The sequence below is a fragment of the Rhinopithecus roxellana genome, chromosome 13 (assembly GCF_007565055.1).
Source record: "Rhinopithecus roxellana isolate Shanxi Qingling chromosome 13, ASM756505v1, whole genome shotgun sequence".
NCBI lineage: Eukaryota > Metazoa > Chordata > Mammalia > Primates > Cercopithecidae > Rhinopithecus > Rhinopithecus roxellana.
Genome location: NC_044561.1, coordinates 97,740,489 through 97,762,137, shown reverse-complemented (window position 1 = coordinate 97,762,137; position 21,649 = coordinate 97,740,489). Strand labels below are relative to the sequence as shown.

Below are 21,649 nucleotides of genomic sequence, written 5' to 3'. Positions count from 1 at the left end.
ACCAGCCTGACCAACATGGCGAAACCCTGTCTCTCCTGAAAATACAAAATAATTAGCCAGGCATGGTGGCAGGTGCCCGTAGTCCCAGCTACTCAGGAGGCTGAGGCAGGAGAATTGTTTGAACTTGGGAGGTGGAGGTTGCGGTGAGCCCAGACTGTGCCACTGCACTCCAGCTTGGGTGACAGAGCGAGACTATGTCTCTAAATAAATAAATAATTCTAGTTCTTAGGATCATGGTTGGAAGGGGCAGAAGGGGTAGATAGGCACTAAAAGAAATCTGTATCAGCTAGTGCTGTGAAGAAAGGAAAGCAGTGTTAGAGATGAAGGATGTAATTAAAATATGGTGGCCTGAATAGGCCTGTCTGATAAGGCGATGTGTGTGTAGAGTCTGGAAGAATTTTGGTATTAAAGGAGTAAATTAATACATTTTTCTTTTGCTTGTAAATTTAATTATCTGATGAAGTGCCTCTTCTATTACCTTTCTATGGAAGAGGAGAAAATGCAAATATTGAAAAAGAGCAAGAGAAATAGTAACATACTTATGGCACTATTTCCTCTATTTACAGAGCAAATATGAAACAAACAAAAAACTGAATTAAGTGCTTGTTTGGGCTTTTAAACCAAGACATGAGCCTGCTTTTCTCAAACACCATTTTCTTTTTCTTTCTTTTCCTTTTTTTTTTTTTTTTTTTTTTTTTTTTTTTTTTTGAGACAGGGTCTCACTCTGTCTCCCAGGCTGGAGTGCAGTGGCACAATCTCAGCTCACTGCAACCTCCGCCTCCCTGATTCAGGCGATTCTCCTACTTCAGCCTCTAGAGTAGCTGGGACTACTGGTGTATGCCACCATGCCTGGCTAATTTTTGTACTTTTTTGTAGAGACGGGTTTCTCCATGTTGCCAGGGCTGGTCTTGAACTCCTGAGCTCAAGCGATCCACCCACCTTGGCCTCCCAAAGTGCTGGGATTACAGGCATGAGCCACCGTGCCCAGCCCCTCAAACACCTGTTATTACTGCTTTTCCTCTTTGGCTGCCTGGGTATCAATCCAGGAAACATCTTTGAAAGTGTTAAATATTTACTCACACTGGCAAAAGTAAGCTTCATCTGTGAAATTGTCTTACAGGACCCAAGAATCTTAAAGAAAAATATTGACCACTCAGTGGTGGCTTATTTAGGAATATCTGTATATTTTTTGTTAAATGTTCTAGAATTTAAAATTCTTCTGAGCACAATCCCTACAGAATTGAATTTATTCTTTTTTTTTTTTTTTTTTTTTTGAGACGGAGTCTCCCTCTGTCGCCCAGGCTGGAGTGCAGTGGCCGGATCTCAGCTCACTGCAAGCTCCGCCTCCCGGATTTACGCCATTCTCCTGCCTCAGCCTCCCGAGTAGCTGGGACTACAGGCGCCTGCCACCTCGCCCGGCTAGTTTTTTGTATTTTTTAGTAGAGACGGGGGTTTCACCGGGTTAGCCAGGATGGTCTCGATCTCCTGACCTCGTGATCCGCCCGTCTCGGCCTCCCAAAGTGCTGGGATTACAGGCTTGAGCCACCGCGCCCGGCCGAATTAATTCTTTAACATCATTCCAAAGTTGAAAAAGATGAATGACTTGTCTACTTTCAGCTAGATTTTAACTTTTGAGGTAAAATTGCTAACATCCTTTCAAATAACTTCTTTATTTCCAAAATTTCTTTTTCTTTTTCTTCTTCCTCCTCTTCTTCTTCTTCTTCTTCTTCTTTTTTTTTTTTTTTTTTTTTTTTTTGAGATAGGGTCTCACTCTGTCACCCAGGCTGCAGTGCAGTGGTGCAATTTCCTCCGCTCACTGCAACCTCTGCCTCCCAGGCTCAAGTGATCCTCTCATCTCAGCCTCCTGAGTAGCTGGGACCACAGGCACATGCCACCACACCCACTAATTTTTTGTATTTTTTGTAGAGACGGGTTTCATCATGTTGCCCAGGCTGGTCTCGAACTCCTGGGCTCAAGAGATCTGCCCACCTTGGCCTCCCAAATTGCTGGGATTACAGTCATGAACCACTCCGCCCGGCCCCAGAATTACTTTTTCTAATGACACACACCACCAGAGGATTGGAAGGAAACATCCAGAATTTGATCCAGTGTTCTTTTTCATCACTTTATGTTCCTTGGGGGTTTCTGTGGTTCCAGAAGCCATTCATGCCTGAGAGAGAGCGGCCCTGGTGGAGAATTGAGCTGCTTTCTCTCCTTAGCAGATGAGCTTGCATTAAATGAGCCCCTTGAACCGCTGTGCTCAACCTTGGCTGCACGTCGGCATCACCTGCGAGCTTTAATGATCTTGATGCCCAGGACTCATCTTCAGAAGCTCTGATTTAATTGGTATAGAGGGCAGCCTGGGAATCAGGATTTTGTAAAAGCTCAAGTGCTTCTAATATGCAGCCATGCTGAAAAACCACTGCCTTAGAGCAGTGCCTCTCAAAATGTAATGTGACTATTAACCACCCAGGGATCCTATTCAAATACAGATTCTAATTCAGTGAAGTGTGAGGTGAAGGCCAATGATGTGTAAATAAGACCACAGAGCAGGAGTCAGCAGCCTCTGGCTTGTGGACCAATTCTGACCCTATGCCGGTTTTTGTATAGCCTGCAAGTTAATAATGGCTTTCACATTTTTAAATGATTATTTTTAAAAAGAAGAAGATGTAACTGGGCATTGAAGGTCCACAAAGTCTAAAATATTTACTGTCTGGCCCTGTACAGAAAAAGTTTGCTAAGCCATGATCTATCTTCATAAGGTACCCCACAACCACTGAAAGTCTCTTCTCAGTATTATCCCTTTATTGGATCCTGTAGCCCCTTGTCTTAGGAATTCTCATACTTAGGAATTTGTTTTTATATAAAAGAAATGAGGTTTGGGTGTAGTGGCTCATGCCTATAATCCCAGCACTTTGGGAAGCCATGATGGGCCAATTGCTTGAGGCCAGGAGTTTGAGAGCAGCCTGGCCAACGTGGCAAAATTCTGTCTCTACAGAAAATACAAACATTTTCCAGGTGTGGTGGTGTGTACCTGTAATTCCAGCTACTCTGGAGGCTGAGGCATGAGAATCACTTGAACCTGGGAGGCCAAGGTTGCAGTGAGCTGAGATCATACCACTGCACTCTAGTCTGGGTGACAGAATGAGACTCTGCCTCAAAAAATGAAAAAAAAAAAAAAAAAAAGAAAGAAAGAAAAAGAAATGGCATAAACTGGTAGAATACACAGCCCATGAGTTGTTGGTCATAAAATTAACTGCAAATATAAATATTTTAGAATTTCAACTCTTTTAAAAATTATTTTGTGATTTTATTGTAAATGTAGTTCCAAAAAGACACATTTTCCTTGAACGACAGTTTTTGTTTTGTTTTTTTTTTTTAATTTTAAGTAAAGATTGCCAGGACAGAGAGAATCAAGAGTCACAGAAGACTGCCCTTCAGAAATAGTAAAGTTCTACTGTACATATTCAGGGTTTGCCAACAATAATTTGAAAAGTTTTCTACTGAAAGGGCTGAATGAATAAATTCTGGTGCATGAGAGATTCACTGTCTGTGGGTAAACAAGGGCCAGTGTGAGTCTTAAACGAGGAAAATTGTTGAGGTCAATATCTACATTTCACAGATGAGGAAACTGAACTTTGGAAAATGCAAGTGAAAATCTGAGGACCATAGCAAAATAGTGGCAGAACGAGAACTGGAAGTTGTTCTCCTGATTTGGTTCTGGTTCATATTTTTTCTGTGATACTGCATTCTACTCAAGAACTAATATTATGATTAAAATGTCTGACAGTATAAAAGGACCAGTTTAAAAACTATCACAGATACTCCTATTTGTCATACATTGTATTTATGTTTTTCTTTAAAACCCTGAGGATAGGCTGGGCGCAGTGGCTCACACCTGTAATCTCAGCACTTTCAGAGGCCAAGGTGGGTGGTTCACTTGAGCTCAGGAGTTCAACACCAGCCTGGGCAACATGGCAACCCTGTCTCTACAAAAAATACCAATAAATAGCTGGGCATGGTGGTGCATGCCTATAGCCCCAGCTATTTTGGGGGCTGAGGCAGGAGGATCACTGGAGCCCAGGTGATCAAGGCTACAGTGAGCCAAGATTGTGCCACTGCACTCCAGCCTGGGTGACAAAGTGAGACCCTATGTCAAAAAATAAATAAATAAAATAAAAATAAAACCTTGAGGATATAACATTAGCTGCTTTCATGTCCTTGTTTGTTAATTCCATCATCTTTATCATTTCAAGATCTGTTTCTGTTGACTATTTTTCTCCTGATTATCGGAAACATTTTCCTGCTTCTTCCCATGTCTACTAATTATGAGATGCTGGACTTAGGGATATTACATTGTAGAGTGTCTGTATTTTGCTGCCTTTTTATAAAAAGCATCAAAGTTTGTTGTGGCAGGCAGTTAAATTACTTGCTGATCAACTTGATCCTTTCAAGACTTGTTTTAAGCTCACTGGGGATATTTTCCTCTCTCTGTATATATATAGAGAGAGATACATACATATGTGTGTGTGTGTGTGTGTATGTATATATATATATTTTTTTTTTTTCTTTTTTCTTTTTTTTTTTTTAATGTTAGAGATGAGGTCTCACTATGTTGCCCAGGCTGGTCTCAAACTTCTGGGCTCAAGTGATCCTCCTACCTTGGCCTCCCAAAGTGTTGGGATTACAGGCATGAGCCACTGCATCCTGTCTAAACTCACTAGAGAGATTTTTTGAATAGCCTATACTCTATAGCTAGTTTAGCTTGCTACCAAGGTTTAACCTTTCTGGGTCTGTACTGAATATCCCAGGTATTCAACAGTCATCTCACTCTGGCTGTCAAACCATGCATGTCTCCCAGCTCTGTGTGAGTTCTGGAAGTTGTTCAGCTCACAGCTCCCCTGGCTGTGCCTGGCATTATGACTTAGTGTTCACCGTGAAAGACTCAAAAGAATCCCTATGCTGATTTCTGGAGCTGTTTCTCTGTTTAGCTCCCTCATCTCCAGGACCCTGCTTCACAAATTCTAGGCACCTGAAACTCTGATCTCTGTCTCTTTGCTGAGGAAACTGCTGTGAGGCAGTGAGATTGCTGTGCTCTGTTTGGATTCCCCTTCTCTGCACTGTGGTCTAGAAAGTGCCTCCAGGAGAACACTGGGGGCAATTGTAGGCACATCTTGAGTCCCTTCTCTCAGTGATCAAAGTCCTATACTAACTGTGACCAGGATCTGAAAGCAGTTGTTTTTTGTCCAGTTTTCTTTTCTTTTCTTTTTTTTTTTTTTTTGAGACACAACCTTGCTCTGTTGGAGTGCAGTAGAGCCATCTCAGCTCACTGCAACCTCTGCCTCCCAGGTTCAAGCGATTCTCCTGCCTCAGCCTCCCAAGTAGCTGGGATTACAGGCACCCGCCACCATGCCTGGCTCATTTTTGTATTTTTAGTAGAGATGAGGTTTCACCATGTTGGCCAGGCTGCTCTAGAACACCTGACCTCACGTGGTCCGCCCGTCACAGCCTCCCAAAGTGCTGGGATTACAGGCATGAGCCACTGCACCTGGCCATTTTGTCCAGTTTTCTAGCCATTTATAGCAGAAGGGCAAATTTAGTATAGTTAATTTTGCCATTGCCAGAGGCTGTTTACTTAGATTTGTCTTCTAACATTTTTCTGTAGTAAGTAAAGGCAGGGATCCTGTCCCCATTTTATAGGTTAGTTAATGCAGAGTTGCCAAGAAATAAGAGGCTTGGAATCACATGCTGGGTTGGTTGGTAGGTAGGCCATATGATCCAGGAACTCTTGGTCCTTGCAAGGAGATAGGAGGAAATGCTCAAATTGTCTCCCCAAATGGGGGCCTGGGTTGGGGTTTATAAGCATAGGGTAATGAGGTATGAATGAGGTGACTGGATTGATCTTGGAATGAGGTGATTGATTGGATCTTGTAATAAGGTGATGATGTTGGGGGTCATGATCTGACTGGATTCCGCCATGGGGTGACTCCAGGGCTCAATCTGATTGGATCCTGGATCCTGCCATGCAGTGTCCACTTCTTTTTTGTTTTGTTTTGTTTTGTTTTTTTGAGATGGAGTCTTGCTCCATCATCCAGGCTGGAGTGCAGTGTTGTGATCTCAGCTCACTGCAACGTCTGCCTCCTGGGTTCAAGCAATTCTCAGGTCTCAGCCTCCCAAGTAGCTGGGACTACAGGTGTGTGCCATTACACCCAGCTAATTTTTGTGTTTTTAGTAGAAACAGGTTTCTCCATGTTGGCCAGGCTGGTCTTGAACCCCTGACCTCAAGTGATGTGCCCACCTCGGCCTCCCAAAGTGCTAGGATTCCAGGTGTGAGCCACCACACCTGGCCAATGTCCACTTCTTAATTCAGTCCCACTCCTCGGTCTGAGCACTTAGGTTCCCCCCAGTGGAACTAAGCATGGTTGCATGCTTGGTTCTTCCGGGCTTGCTCAGGTTATGAGACCTGTGAGTCCGTGGCAACTGAAAAACAACTCACAACTTTGTGACATAAAAGTTGAACCAGACTGTGGTCTGAACCAGATCTGCTGTAGCCACACTCTTACCCTTATCTGTTATTTCTGATTCCAGACTTTGCTTATTAACTTTAATGTTTGCCTTTGTAATTGCTTCACTTTCATCACATGTTGCACTGTAGGAACAACATCGACTATTGTCATGTTGGCTATTGTCATATTAAAACATCAAGTAGGCCAGTCATGGTGGTTCACATCTGTAATCCCAACACTTTGGGAGACTGAGGCAGGAGGATCCTTTGAGGCCAGGAGTTTAAGACCAGCCTGGGCAACACAGCAAGACCCTGTTTCTACAAAAAATAAAAAAAAAAAATAGCCAGGCATGGCTATTTTTAAAGTTTAAAAAAGGATAGTTGTGAAAGACCAGGCAAAGTTCACAAAGTAAAGAAGGGAAAATATTATTTCAGACTGATATTAAATGATGGCTTAGCCCGCTGCCATACTGTCTCACAGGGAAAAGTTTTATTTATGTCTCCTTTGATCTTTTCTCCTTTTCGTCTCTAGGTTTGATGTACAAGCTTTAGCTTGGGTCTTTAGTCCTAGCTACTCGGGAGGTTGAGGCAGGAGGATCACTTGAACCCAGGAAGCCAAGGCTGCAGTGAGTCATGATGGTGCAACTGCACTCTAGCCCGAGTGACAGAGTGAGACCCCATCTCTTAAAAACAACAACAATAAAATCATCATATAACTTGCTAAGACAGCCACACCTTTGTGTTTATGCCTAAAAAGTTACTGAGTTCTGGTGGATACACAATGAGGACTTGACAGTCTTTTTTTCTTTTCTTTTCTCTCTTTCTTTTTTTTTTTGAGACGGAGTATTGCTTTGTCTCCCAGGAAGGCTGGCGTGCAGTGGTGCCATCTCAGCTCACTGCAACCTCCACCTCCTAGGTTCAAGCGATTCTCCCACCTCAGCCTCTCCAGGAGCTGGGATTACAGGCGTGCACCACCATGCCTGGCTGATTTTTCTGTTTTTAGTAGAGACAAGGTTTCACCACGTTAGTTGTCCAGGCTTGTCTCCTGACCTCAGGTGATCCGCCCACCTCGGCCTCCCAAAGTGCTGGGATTACAGGCGTGAGCCACCACGCCCAGCCAGTCTTTTAAAGTGCTTCAAATATATGTCACATTCAGCTTCATGTTCCTGATGGCTCCTAGCACCATGCTACACTAATCAACACTCAACAGATACTCTGATTGACTGGTAGACCTTCAGAGATGGAAAGCAAATGCAGTGCATTTATTCAGCAAAAATTCAATGAGCAGCTGCTATGTGCTAGGCACTGTGCTAGCCCCTGGGGATGAAGTGTGAATTAAAGGCAGTGTCTGCCCTCTTGAAGTTCACCACCCAGTGATAGAACACCCAAGAAACCAGCCTCCAAGAGGTTCAGATTAAAAGAAATTCTTCCACAGTGACATTTTCACCAGGCAAACTCAGAGTTGTTTGACATGAGAAAGTTTAAAAAAGGATAGTTGTGAAAGACCAGGCAAAGTTCACAAAGTAAAGAAGGGAAAATATTATTTCAGACTGATATTAAATGATGGCTTAGCCCGCTGCCATACTGTCTCACAGGGAAAAGTTTTATTTATGTCTCCTTTGATCTTTTCTCCTTTTCGTCTCTAGGTTTGATGTACAAGCTTTAGCTTGGGCCTTTGATTTACAGTGTTCTGGAGAAAGAGACCAGGAATGACAAAGCCAACCAGGCTGTTACCTAAAAACCTGACATATTGTCCTAGATCTGGACTGTCTTAGAGCTACACAAAGAATTTCCAGCAGACTGCTCAGGAAGAGCCTGCTGGGAAGGCAGTTCCCCTAAAGTCCCATAAAATAAAGAGCTTCCCAGTCCTTCTTTGATATCCACGGTTTGCTTAAGTATTGCATGTTAGGGCGGCACCTTCTAGTCCCATGGAAAATCTTTTAATATCTGCACTTAATCAACTGAGAAAATAAAACTTTACAGATCAATCAGTGATAAATATATTAAACACAGGCTTTAAAAATTGCCTGGAAGTCTGTGACCAACATTTTTTTAGCCTGTAAAATACAGTTTGTTAAAACTTATTAAGGCTGGGTGTGGTGGCTCATGCCTATAATCCCAGCACTTTGGGAGGCTGAGGTGGGCGGATCACCTGAGGTCAGGAGTTCGAGACCAGCCTGGCCAACATGGTGAAACTCCATTTCTACTAAAAATACAAAAATCAGCCGGGCGGGGTGGTGTGCGCCTATAATCCCAACTACTCGGGAGGTTGAGGCAGGAGAATCGCTTGAACCAGGAGGCGGAGGTTGCAGTGAGCCGAGATCGTGCCACTGTACTCCAGCCTGGGTGACAGAGCATGACTCTGTCTCAAAACAAAACAAAACAGAAAACTTCATTATAGTATACTGAATATTGAGGGATAGGGAGTTTAGTTATCAGTTGGGAGTAGTAACAAATTTCTGGAAAACTCAATGGCTTGTTTCAACAAACGTCGATCGTCTCAGAGTTTCTGAGGGTCAGAAATCCACGAGGAGCTTGATAGGGTAGTTCTGGCTCAGGGTCTGTTATGAGGTGGCCACCAAGTGAAACCTCCCCTGGAACTGGAAGAGCTGCTTCGGAGAAGACTGCCGCCAGACGCTTGGCTGGAGTCTTCAGTTGTTCTCCACATGGGGGTCTCCCAGGGCTGCTGAGTGTCCTTGAACTGTGGCAGTCAGCTTCCCCACAGTGAGTCGTGGGAGAGGGAGACAGCCAAACAGAAGCCCTGGGGTTTTTGTGATCTGATCTCAGACATGATGGGCCGTCACCTCTGCTGCGCTCGACAGTCACACAGACCAACTCTGGGACCACATGCAAGGGGCCGCCCAAGGGTGTGAGTGCCAGGAGGTGGGGAGCCATCCTGGATGCTGGCTACCTCATGGGCAATTGGCCAGGCAAAGTTCGTTAACTAAAAGTTCTTTGTGTTTGCTCAGGTGAACTAACATTTACTGGTTCAGTTGTCATTTTTTTGAGAGATTTAAAGTAAGTGCTTAGGGCCAGGCACGGTGGCTCATGCCTGTAATCTCAGCACTTTGGGAGCCCAAGGCTGGCAGATCACCTGAGGTCAGGAGTTTGACACCAGCCCGGCCAACATGGTGAAACCCCATCTCTACTAAAAATACAAAAAATTAGCCAGGCGTGGTGGCAGGTGCCTGTAGTACCAGCTACTCGGGAGGCTGAGGCAGGAGAATCACTTGAACCTGGGAGGCAAGGTTGCAGTGAACCAAGATCGCACCATTACACTCCAGCCTGGGTGACAGAGTGAGACTCCATCTCAAAAACAAAAGAATTAATTAAAAATAAATAAATGAATAAAGTGAGTGCTCAGAGTTGTCTTGCTTTGTGTGTGCATGTGTGTGAGTGTGTGTGTGTATCCCTAAGTCCCAGCAGTGAGACAAATTGTGTGGTTCCTTATCGTACCTGAGAAGCAGGGGGCAGCCACCAAGAGGACTGTTAGACTGGGTGAATTGTTTATGCCCTGCTTAAGGCCAGCCCTCCACTTAATCTTCATCTCTTGTCTCCTAGTCATGGACATCACACCCACCGTTAACCCCTCACTCCTGCATTATTGATCTTTCTCTCTTGACTGGCTCATTCTTGGCCACATACAAAGATGATGTAATATTTCCCATCTTAAAAAAAAATCCATGACCCCAGATTCCTCTTTAGATCCTGCCCTGTTTCTCTGTTCCTTTTTATAGCAGAAGGCTGTGAAAGATGTGTCTTATTTGTCTATACTCACTCTCTCCACCTCTTCTCTTCCCAATTTATCTCCAACCCACTCCAGTCACGCTTTTGCTTTCCCTCCCCCACCCTACCCCTCACCCCCATATATACTCCACCACTGCTATTGTTATGGAACTGTGGTGTCTTTTGTCTTTCCAAATCCAGTGGTCACTTCCCAGTCCTTTGTATTTGACCAAGCAGCAGCATTTTATACCGTTGATCCCTCCCTTCCCGGACACCTGTTCTTCCCTTGGCTCCTCTCTCAGCTTCTCCTCCTGCCCTCACTGGCTGCTCTTTCTCATCCTCCTTTGCTGGCTCTTCGAGGCACTTCTTACTGACCTCAGGCCTCAGGCCTCTTCCCTCCACCCCTCTGCCTTCAGTCTCTTTTGTATTTTTTGTAGAGACAGGATTTTGGTGTATTGCCATGGTGGTCTCAAACTCCTGACCTCAAGTGATCCACCTGACTTGGCTTCCCAAAGGCATGAGTCATAGTGCCTGATCTAGCACAGACTTTTCTTTTTTTTGAGATGGAGTTTTGCTGTTGTCACCCAGGCTGGAATGCAATGGCGTGACCTCGACTCACTGTAACCTCTGCCTCCCAGGTTCAAGCAATTCTCCTGCCTTGGCCTTCCTAGTAGCTGGGATTACAGGCGCCCGCCACCACACCTGGCTAATTTTTGTATTTTTAGTAGAGAGGGTTTCACTATGTTGGCCAGGCTGGTCTCAAACTCCTGACCTTAGGTGATCCACCCGCCTCAGCCTCCCAAAGTGCTGGGATTACAGGAATGAGCCACCGTACCCAGCCTAACATAGACTCTTGACAGATAAATTATAGAGTCAAAGTATTTGAGTCTTATGGTTCTGGGAAGATGACACCTGCTTAGCCTCCACTCAGCGGGCTGGGAGGGGCTCATCTCCCCACACCCTGAGTAACATACACTCATTCCACAGATACGGATGTCCACTGTGTGCCCTCATTGAGGATACAGTATGAATAAAGTGTCATCTCATTTTATTTTTTTATTTTTAAAATTTTCTTTTATACTTTTTTTAGACTAATCAAAGTGAGAAAGGAGGAAAGCGTTGAACAAGGAATTCGATCTGTAGCTATGAACAGTCAGTTGAGATAAGTCATTATCTTTGGACCAGCCTCATTGTTTTAATTTGCATTTATTTGCCAATGAAATGCAATATTTAAAAAATTTGTGGTAAAATATACATTGCATAAAATTGACTATATTAACCATTTTACCTATACAGTTCAGTGGTGTTAAGTACGTTCATGTTGTTGTGTAGCCATCACCATAATCCATCTCCAGAACTTTTGCACCTTCTCAGATTAAAACTCTGTTTGTACCCATTAAATACTAATTATCCATTCCCCGTCCCCCAGTCCCTGGCAACCGCCATTCTACCTTGTGTCTCTCTGGAAGAAATGCTGCACTTTTTTTTTTTTTTTTTGAGACAGAGTCTCACTGTGTTGCCCAGGCTGGAGTGCAGTGGCATGATCTTGGCTCACTGTAACCTCTGTCTCTCAGGCTCAAGTGCTTCTCAGCCATCCAAGTAGCTGGGACTACAGGCATGCACAAGCACACCTGGCTAGTTTTTGTATATTTGTAGAGACGAGGCCTCACTATGTTGCCTGGGCTGGTCTCGAACTTCTAGGCTCAAGTGATCCTCCCGCCTCAACCTCCCAAAGTGCTGGAATTACAAGTATGGGCCACCATGCCCAGCTGCAGTACTTTTTTCTGATATGTATTGGCTATTCACATTTCTTTACCTGTGAGTTCTTTGTAAATATGCTTAGCCTATTTTTCCTTTTGGGACATTACTATTTTTTTCATTGAGTAGGAAGAGTTTACTCGGTAAATTGAGAGCAAAGGGATTAAGGATTTTTAGTTTTTTAAGCGTTGTGAAAAGGTAAGTAGATTTTTCTGCCTGGTCCTGATTCTTGGGAGATTTGCCTTCTTTTGCGTCCTTCTGGTGCTAGATTTCTCCCAACTGTTTCCCTCTCCGTAGAAACGGGCGTGGCAGGCCTCACGCTGGGAGCTGGGCTGCCGGTGGACGCCAGTGCCCCCCTCCCAGTCTGGGTTCATTGTTGTCTGGGTCTAGAAGGAGCCTGTTGTTTCTGCCGTTTCTAAACTCATAGAGCCTGAGCCTATGAGCTCATAACCTGGCTTCTTGCTTCTTATTTTACTGTGGAAATCCAAACAACTTTCTCATCGCTCTACCACAGAGGTGTCCAGTCTTTTGGCTTCCATGGGCCACATTGGAAGAAGAATTGTCTTGGGCCACACATAGAATACACTAACACTAATGACAGCTGGTAAGCTAAAAAAAAAAAAAAAAAAAATCACAAAAAAATCTCGATGATGATGATGATGATGATTTTTTTTTTTTTTTTTTTTTTTGAGACAGAGTCTCACTCTGCCACTCAGGCTGGAGTGCAGTGGCCAGATCTTGACTCACTGCAGCCTCTGCTTCCCGGGTTCAAGTAATTCTCCTGCCTCATCCTCCCTAGTTGCTGAGATTACAGGCGCCCACCACCACACCCAGTTAATTTTTGTATTTTTAGTAGAGACAGGGTTTCACCATGTTGGCCAGGCTGGTCTCGAACTCCTGTCCTCAAGTGACCTGCCCACCTCAGCCTCCCAAACTGTTGGGATTATGGGCAAGAGCCACCGCGCCCAGCCAAAAATCTCATAATATTCTAAGAAAGTTTACACATTTGTGTTGGGCTGCATTCAAAGCCATCCTGGGCTGCATGGGCAAGCTTGCTCCACTGCCTGCATCTGTCCCCATAGGCCACCTCCAGCATATGTTCCAAATAGAGTAATGTCTCACCACCTCCTCCACTCCACCCAAACCCCAGCCACCATCTTCCACAACTCCTGCAGTCCCATGCTTGCCCTCCTTGGTCTCCTTTCCAGCAGCAGCACCAGAATGTCACTTCCACCTGCTTAAAATCTTTCAGTGCACTTAGGACATAATCAAAGCTGCTCCATCAGCTCTCTGGGTCCCACAGGATCTGGCTCCTCCCTGCCTAGCTATGACCACTCCTTCCACCTCTTCCCAGCCACACTGGCCTTCTTTCTGGCCCTCACACACAAGCTTACTCCCACCTCCAGGATTTTGCACTTGCTGGTCCCTTAGTCTGGAATGTTCTTCCACTACAGCAGGACTTGTTCCGTCACTTCTTTCAGATCTCTGCTCAGATGTGACTTCCAAGAAGGCTTCTTGCCCTCCCCATCCAACCTGGGTCTCCATTCATCTCGCTCTCTATCCCCTTCCTCTATTTTATCTTTCATTATGGCATTTATCACTGCCTGTGGTTAAATTCCTTATTTGTTTATTGTCTGTTTCACCACTGGAATATAAGCTCCACAGAGCAAGCAGCTTGTCTCTCTTGTTCACTCCTGTATCTCCAGCATCTAGAATAAACCTGGTACACAGTAGGTGCTCAGGAAATTTGTGCAAAACGATGAATAATTAACTATTATTTCTCTTCTATGATCATTGAAAAGCTATGTTTTTTGTTGTTGTTATTTGTTTGTTTGTTTTTTGAGACAAAGCTCAAAGTTCCCAACCTCAACTTTAGGAGATGAAGGTTGCATTTTTAAGGAAAAAAAATGTACCCAAGGAAAAATTTTATGACAAAATAACCAATTTTCTACAACGTGGATTGAAGTTTATGTCTTCCCAATTTTATTCAAAGATCCTAAAATTCATACTGCTTTTTCCAAATCCTAACATTTAGATTGTTTTTCAGATCTAAAGTTGTGGATGAATTCTTGTGACTTCTGTACGTACTTTGACTGCTATGGTCTCTAGAAGCTTCCTTTTCAAAACCACAGGATAGCTTAGCTAAACCATGTCCTTTCCAAACTACTTTACTGAATCCCTCCTGTTATACCCCAAAGAGAAGGTGTACTCCTTTATTAGCAGTTGGAACCTGAAAGAATCAATAATTCAAAATACGGTCAGCCTTTGTTGGTTCCTATGACTATGAAGGTATGGAACATCATTGATTAACAAGTGTCGTCAGCCGACTGCCTCTTGCACGTAAAAAATGAGCATACATATAATCGCGGCAACGTGCCTTTGCCGTGGAGTGAACAGCTGCAGAAATGGACCATTCTGTCTCATCCTGTCTTTACATATGTGGGACCCAGCATGAGGTTATTTAGAAACAGCAGAATCAGGTTGAGGCCAGTCAATACAGTAGGTAGCTGTTACTGAACGCCAACTGGGTAGCTGCAGGCTCCTAGCTGACCACGTTTCTAAGAGCTGGTTAATGGAGTCCTCATTACAGTCTTGGTTAAGCTAGCACATTTAACAGCCCGCAGTGCAAATGAAAAATACGTAGGTCTGACTAGGGAGCATTTTCCCTTCCTGTCTTTTTCCATAAAGAGAGGAAAGCGATTGCTGTGGAAGTTTCTGACATTAATAGGTATATTGGCATGTGGCTGTAAGACAACCCGAGTTAAGATGGTGATATCCTACTTAAAATAACAAGGCCAGCACGGTGGCTCATGCCTGTAAACCCAATGCTTTGGGAGGCCAAGGCAGGAGGCTGGGCTTAAGCCCAGGAGGTCAAGGCTGTAGTGAGCTATGACTGTGCCATTGCGCTCCTGCCTGGGTGACAGAACAGGACCCTGTCTCTAAAAGAAAAGAGTAACAGGGTGTGCTGTGCTATGGTTACATGTATAAACCACTCCTTATTTTCCAGAGCATGGTTGTTTTTATGATCTTATCTGCTGCAAGAGACTTTAAACGATATTGATCAATATTTTCCTGGCAGTGTAAGTTTTCATTCTCAGAACTGAGTATTATGCAACTGACTACATGAGGAGTGGGCCGTGGATTTTCTGGACCACTCAGGGTGGGGAGGCGAGTACCATCAGAGAGTCCCTGGGCCCACAGGAAGGAAGGGCTGCGCATGGGTGCAGGGCCACACTGAGGTACTGTATGAGTGGTGGGAGGCCAGCTGGCGTCAAGCACTGTTCTCTACCATCAGTGGGTGTGAATGTGACTGCAGGTTGTTTTTCTGTGCTGTTGAGGTTTTGCTTTTAGTTCTCTTGTTGGTCTGATCAAGCCGTTTATTATTTGCAGATGGTAACAAATATAATTAAGTTGTTTGTTGTTGAAGCTCCTGTAGGAAAAAATTATCTAGTTTTATCAACTCTGTAACCACAGCCCTCCTTTTCCCATATTGAAATAGCTATTTATATGATTTTTTTTATAATGTGAGGTTCTTAGGAACATAGTTATTATAGCAGAGCTAATTGTAATGTATTTGAATACAAGGATCCAAATTGTTGAGGATTACTGACATTCTGATACCTGTACAAAATTACGTACTGTCAAAAAAAAGAAAAAGATTATGCATTGTCATTGAGGCAGTTTGTATAGGATAGCAAGATCTTCTCCAGGTGGCTTTCTTTTGACGGTCCACACAGATGGCTTTCCTGGGAGTTGCCGTCACAGTCCCTTGCCTCCCCCAACATCCCCAGCTCTGAAGTCCTCCTCCTCCTTGACCTCTATCAGAGTAGTCAGTTCAGTGCGGTAGTTAAGAATATGACTCTGGTACCGGACTCACCTGGGTTTCGATCTGAGCTTCATCACTTACTAGTTTGGGATGTTGACCAAGTCACTTGGCCTCTCTGTGCCTCAGTTTTCTCATCTGTTAAATAAGATGTCTCGTACAGAATCTGTATGGGTTAAATGAGTTCTGTGAAAGCCTGGGGAAGAGTGCCTGACACACATAGGTTTCACATAAGTGCTGTGGTCTGTGGCTAGTCCGTCATCACCCCCCCTCATATCCCCCACTTCACCACATTACCACCTACCATCCCCCAGTCCCCTCCTTCTCCCACACCCTCCCTCTCTGCATTTGCCCCTAATGCCTACAGTAGTCCCCACTCCCACCCCATTTCCTTGCTGCCTGACTGTATCAGCTCAAGTCCTGGTGGAGAAGAGATAAAACAGTCCAACCAGGTAAAGCGAAGAGAGCTTAATGAAGAGCTTATGTACGAAGGCGTGAGCGGGTGTGGGCACCCACAGGAAAGCACAGAGCCTGGAGCCCGCCACCATGAGAGTGTGTGCTCGCAGCAGCTGTGTGGAGGGGCTGCCTGATAGGAACTGTGGGCCTGCTGAAGGGATGCCGCCAGCCCAGGAAGGGAGCCAGGGACGTAAATAGTCCAACCTTGCCTTCCTCCCTCCTTCCACCTCCTGCCAGGCTTCCTCTTGGCTCCCAACCCGAAGCCAGAGGGCAAGGGCAGCCATCAGCGTAGTCCACGTAGTCCGCCTCCCAAGGGCAGAACAGGGTGGAGACCGGGAGAGCGGATGTAGACCGGAGGTCAAGTGGAAGAGCTCTGCACAGTTCCCTATGGCACCCCTGGTCTGCAGCCGCCACTCAGCCTGGAGTCATGGCCGCCTGCAGTCTCGCCCGCCTGCCTTCACCCGCAGGCCCCCCATCTCTGTCCCCATACCCTCCTCCCCTGCCATTCTGCCAGTCTGCAGCCTGCTCACCAAATACACAATGACCTTTGCACCTCTTTTTGACTTTTCACACCTCTTCCCTTTCCCAGGAGTGCCCTTCCCTCCTAGGCCTGGAGAAATGCTACAGAGTCCTAGGATCCAGCCCGAATCCCCTTGCTCTCTGCAGATTTTCCTTACTTCCAGTTAGCTTCCCTTACGGCTGATTCGACACGTACTTCATTACAGTGCATTCTTCATCAGGGCACACTTCATGCCGTGGTCTTGCCGGTTATTTGTGGACTGCTTCCTCTATAGACCAGAGCATTCACTCTTTGTGGGTAGAAACTACACCATTGTCATCTCTGCATCCCTTTGTGGTACCTCCAAGTAGCTGAAATAAAAACAAGTGCTGAAAAAATTAGTTGTACTGGCCCGGCGCGGTGGCTCAAGCCTGTAATCCCAGCACTTTGGGAGGCCGAGACGGGCGGATCATGAGGTCAGGAGATCGAGACCATCCTGGCTAATACGGTGAAACCCCGTCTCTACTAAAAAATACAAAAAACTAGCCGGGCGACGAGGCGGGCGCCTGTAGTCCCAGCTACTCGGAGGCTGAGACAGGAGAATGGCGTGAACCCGGGAGGCGGAGCTTGCAGTGAGCTGAGAGCCGGCCACTGCACTCCAGCCTGGGCGGCAGAGCAAGACTCCGTCTCAAAAAAAAAAAAAAAAATTAGTTGTACTGAAATGACTGATGCAAGGGTACAATGAATATCATTTACTTGGTTAAAGGTGGTGTAACCAAGTAACTCCCTGACATGCCTCCCCCCAACATACATCTAGATTTAGTCACTCTTGTCTCCTCTGGGGACACCCTTTGTGTCACTTACTAGAATTTATCTCTATAATTATTTATCCTGGGTTCTACCTCCTCTTCTAGATCTTTAACTCCATAAGGGCAGGGGCCATATCTGTGTTAGTCATCACAGAGTCTCCAGAACTTAGAACAGTGTGTAGTACATAATAGGTCTTTCATAGCTGTTTGTTGAATGAATAAATATGTTGGTCATAATACGTTATAACATATTGTAACCTTAGAGGCCTGTAGAGTGGAGACTCTAGGTGCCATGGAAGGGCCTATGACGTTCTTTCCATGCCCCTCAAACCATTTCCTACTGCTAGGAGGAGTCATTTCTTGAGGACCCCATTCCTCCATCATTAGTGCAGCCACCTTTTCCACTTGTGTGGAAGTAGGTCTTATACCAAGAAGAACAAATTTCCTTTTCCTTCTGTCACCATAGGGAATATAGTAATATTGGAGGAATTATTCTTTTTCTGCAATTATTTTGCTTCTCATTTCACTGTCCTTATTGTGCTGATCTGCAGTTTCTTAAATTGATGGTGCCAAGTAAAATATATTTGATTGTAGTTTGTACCGTTTCAAATCAATTTAGTAATTTTGAAAATGTGTAATAGGCATTATCAGGTCTTAAAATTGAAAATTGGCATGATTTTATGTCATTTTATATCATTTCACTAATGTGATAGTCTAGCCAGATTCTATTATTATTATTGTTTTGAGACAGGGTCTTGCTTTGTTACCCTGACTGGAGTGCAGCGGTGCAATGTTGGCTCACTGCAGCCTCAACATCCCCAGGCTCAGGTGATTCTCCCACCTCAGCCTCCTGAGTCGCCAGGACTACAGGCATGCACCACCATGCCTGGCTCATTTTTTGAATTATTTTTGTAGAGACAGGGACTCACTATGTTGCCCAAGCTGGTCTCAACTCCTGGGCTCAATCTGTCTGCCCACCTTGGCCTCCCAAAGTGCTGGGATTACAGGTGTGAGCCATCATGCCTGGCCAGATTTTATTATTAATTAATGAGTTCAGGGAGTTATTTTTAAAGGTCACAAATGATGTTTAATAACAGGAAAAAGATTATCTTTTGGAAACAGAAAGTAGCAACATAGCCTACAAGCCTTAATTTATTTAAGCCCTACTCACTAATCTTTTTATTTGAGGTTTAATATTCTGACAAATATGTTCTGGAAAGGAAATTAAACTCAGAATTTGAGATAACAGAGCTCTTATGAAGCTTATATACTGGAGATATTGGAAAAAGATACTAATCTCCCTCTCCCCTCAAAAAGCAAAAAAGCAATTAGTTTGGAGGGACTGTCTAAATAGGATTATCTAAAGGAAAACCTGCAAAAAATTGGGCAGATGGTCTTTATAAACCTGGAGAAGATGTACTCTGTGGCCATGTTGTAACAGGTTTTTACAGATGCATTTGTTGCAAATTAATTGCCTCTTTTCGGCCTTAGTAACCTAAATTTAAGTTTGGGGGTTTGTATAGAAGCAATTAAAAGCTCAATACTGTCATGTTTTTCATTAATTTGCCAGTGAGTGCTTGGGTTTGTATGAATAATTTGATTTATTTTGAAGTTAAATGTAATTATAAGTTGTGTTTTGCTAGGCAGCTTGTCCTTTATAATAGAATTTGCCTTGAACTACAGTATAATTTATTCTACCCTTCCTGGTTAACAGCCTCTTCTTTAGGAAAAAAAAAATCGACAATATCTGTGAAGATAATATTTTTTTTTGTCTTTTTTTTTTTTTTTTCCTTTTTGTGGAGAACAGGGTCTCGCTGTATTACCCAGGCAGGTCTCGAACTCCTGGGCTCGAGCTATCCTCCCGCCTCTGCCTCCCTGAGAGCTGGGATTACAGGCGTGAGCCACCGCGCCCGGCTGAAGATAATATTTTTAAGGTAGATGCAATAGAATGGTTTTGGGGTCTTTCCGTCTGGGTGATAGAAGATCAGATTTAGTGCAGATATAGTATAGAACCCCATCATTAGGACAAAAAGCAGGCAAAAGCAGAACTGGGCCCTCAGTTCTCAGATAAGCTGTTATACCTATTTGCAGTATCTTCAAAGATGAACATATATATATATACCCTGCAACCCAGTAGTTCTACTCCCAGGTAAGTACCTCAGATGCATCCTTATGTTCATGGAGAGACATGCACTGAAATAGTCACAGTAACACTCATTATAACGGCCCTAACTAGAAACTATATACATGCCCAACATCAGATAAATAAATGGTGGTGTGTTCACATCATGGAATATTATTCATCACTGAAAATGAACAGACTGCCACTGTATGCATATAAGGTTGAGTGAAAGAAACCAGATAGCAAAGATTACATACTGCATGATTCCATTTATATAAAATATAGAAGACAAAGCAGTGTGGCCAGGCACAGGTGGCTCACGCCTGTAATCCCAGCACTTTGGGAGGCCAAGGCAGGCAGATCACCTAAGGTTGGGAGTTCTAGACCAGCCTGACCAACATGGACCAATATGACCAACCCCGTCTCTACTAAAAATACAAAATTAGCCGGGCATGGTGGCGCATGCCTATAATCCCAGCTACTCGGGAGGCTGAGGCAGGAGAATCGCTTGAACCCGGGAGGCGGAGGTTGCAGTGAGCCGAGATCGTGCCTCTGCACTCCAGCCTGGGCAACAAGAGCAAAACTCTGTCTCAAAAAAAAAAAAAAAAAAAAAGGCAAAGCAATGTAGGTGTTAGAATGGTGGTAACTCTTAGAAGGTAATAGTTGAAAGGTGGCACAAGGAGGTCTTCTGGGGTTCTGTGCTATTCTGTTTCTTGATCTCAGTGCTGATTATGCTGGGTATACTCAGTTAGTGAAAATTGATAGAGCTTATGATTTAGTATACCATGAATAGTATATACTGTGATTTGTAACTCAGCTCCTCTTATTACCGCTTAAATTTTATTTATTGAATTTTTTAGGGACTATATTATGTATTAGGCACTTTGATGTATGCATGTTATAATTTAATAAAAAGTAAAAAAAAAAATCAGTTTGAAAATAAGGCATTGCAATAATTTAAGGAAGAGTTGGTCACCATCCTTCTGTGCTTCACCCCTAGGTGGGTGTTTTGTGCTGACTTATGAGAAAAAGAACACCATAGCAGTGCACACCATTTAAAATGACAGTGATCCAAGGTTAAAGGTCACACAAGTATTTAATTGTCTTTAAGCAGAACTTTACTACTTACCAAAAGAAACTGTTGAGATACTTCAGCCTAGCCATGGTCATTTTTTGAAGAACCGTAAGCATTTATCCAACTCCCCACCTCCTTTGGGGGTCAACTCGGGTTTCCTGGCTCAGTGAAGTCTTTATAGCACCTCTAGCTTCTGTTCTCTGTAAGCTCTGATTTACAGCCATCATCAAAAGTACCTAGTTTAGCAGTTAATAGCGCTCTAGGTATTGTGTTTCTTTTGAATATTCCTTGACCACAAGTTTGTTGAAGCCAACAGCCCACCTTTCACATCTCCATTCAGGGTCAAGCATTTGGCAAACATTTAATAAATACTGGGCAAGTGATGGACTGTGGCCTTGAAGAAATAGGAAAATGAACAGAGGCCCTACCTGAGGCAGCAGCAAAGATTTGCTTTTAAGTGACAGTAGTTGTGTTGCTTCCCTGGAGTTGTCTCCATTCGACTTTTCAAATCCCTTTGATCTCTCTCTCTCTCAATTTTCTTGTTTACATGTTCATTGTAGAAGATTAGGAAATGTGAAAAAAGCACAAAGAAGAAAAAGATAAACACTCTTAATCATTCTACAGAGGGAAGGTCTTACTATTTTTTTTTTTTCTTCTTCTTTGGCTTTTCCTGTAATACATGTGCTTTCATGCTCTCTGCCCCCTGTTCCCCACCCTTTCTTTTCATTTCTTTCTTGGAGACAGAGCCTTGCTCTTTTGCCCAGGCTGGAATGCAGTGGAGCTATCTTGGCAACCTCCGCCTACCTGGTTCAAGTGATCCTCCCACCTCTGCCTCCCAAGTAGTTTCGATTACAAACGTGCACCACCACGCCAGGC

At 44.1% G+C, this 21,649-nt stretch overlaps 1 protein-coding gene across 9 annotated transcripts in view; it reads left to right on the top strand.

The window, feature by feature from the left end:
* The window catches only part of SHLD1 (shieldin complex subunit 1), a 125,139-nt gene that overhangs the window by 67,971 nt on the left and 35,519 nt on the right, over nucleotides 1–21,649 (top strand). Inside the window, exon 3 of one of the 9 annotated variants that reach the window (XM_030915563.1) lies at nucleotides 8,152–8,401. The exons of 7 other annotated variants lie outside the window; for them this stretch is intronic. In XM_030915563.1, the coding sequence (XP_030771423.1) occupies nucleotides 8,152–8,171 (20 nt within the window). In that variant the 3' untranslated portion in view covers nucleotides 8,172–8,401. Of the gene's footprint in view, nucleotides 1–4,690; nucleotides 5,433–8,151; nucleotides 8,402–21,649 lie in introns of those variants that run through there. One more of the 9 variants, XM_030915562.1, reaches the window with a different exon arrangement.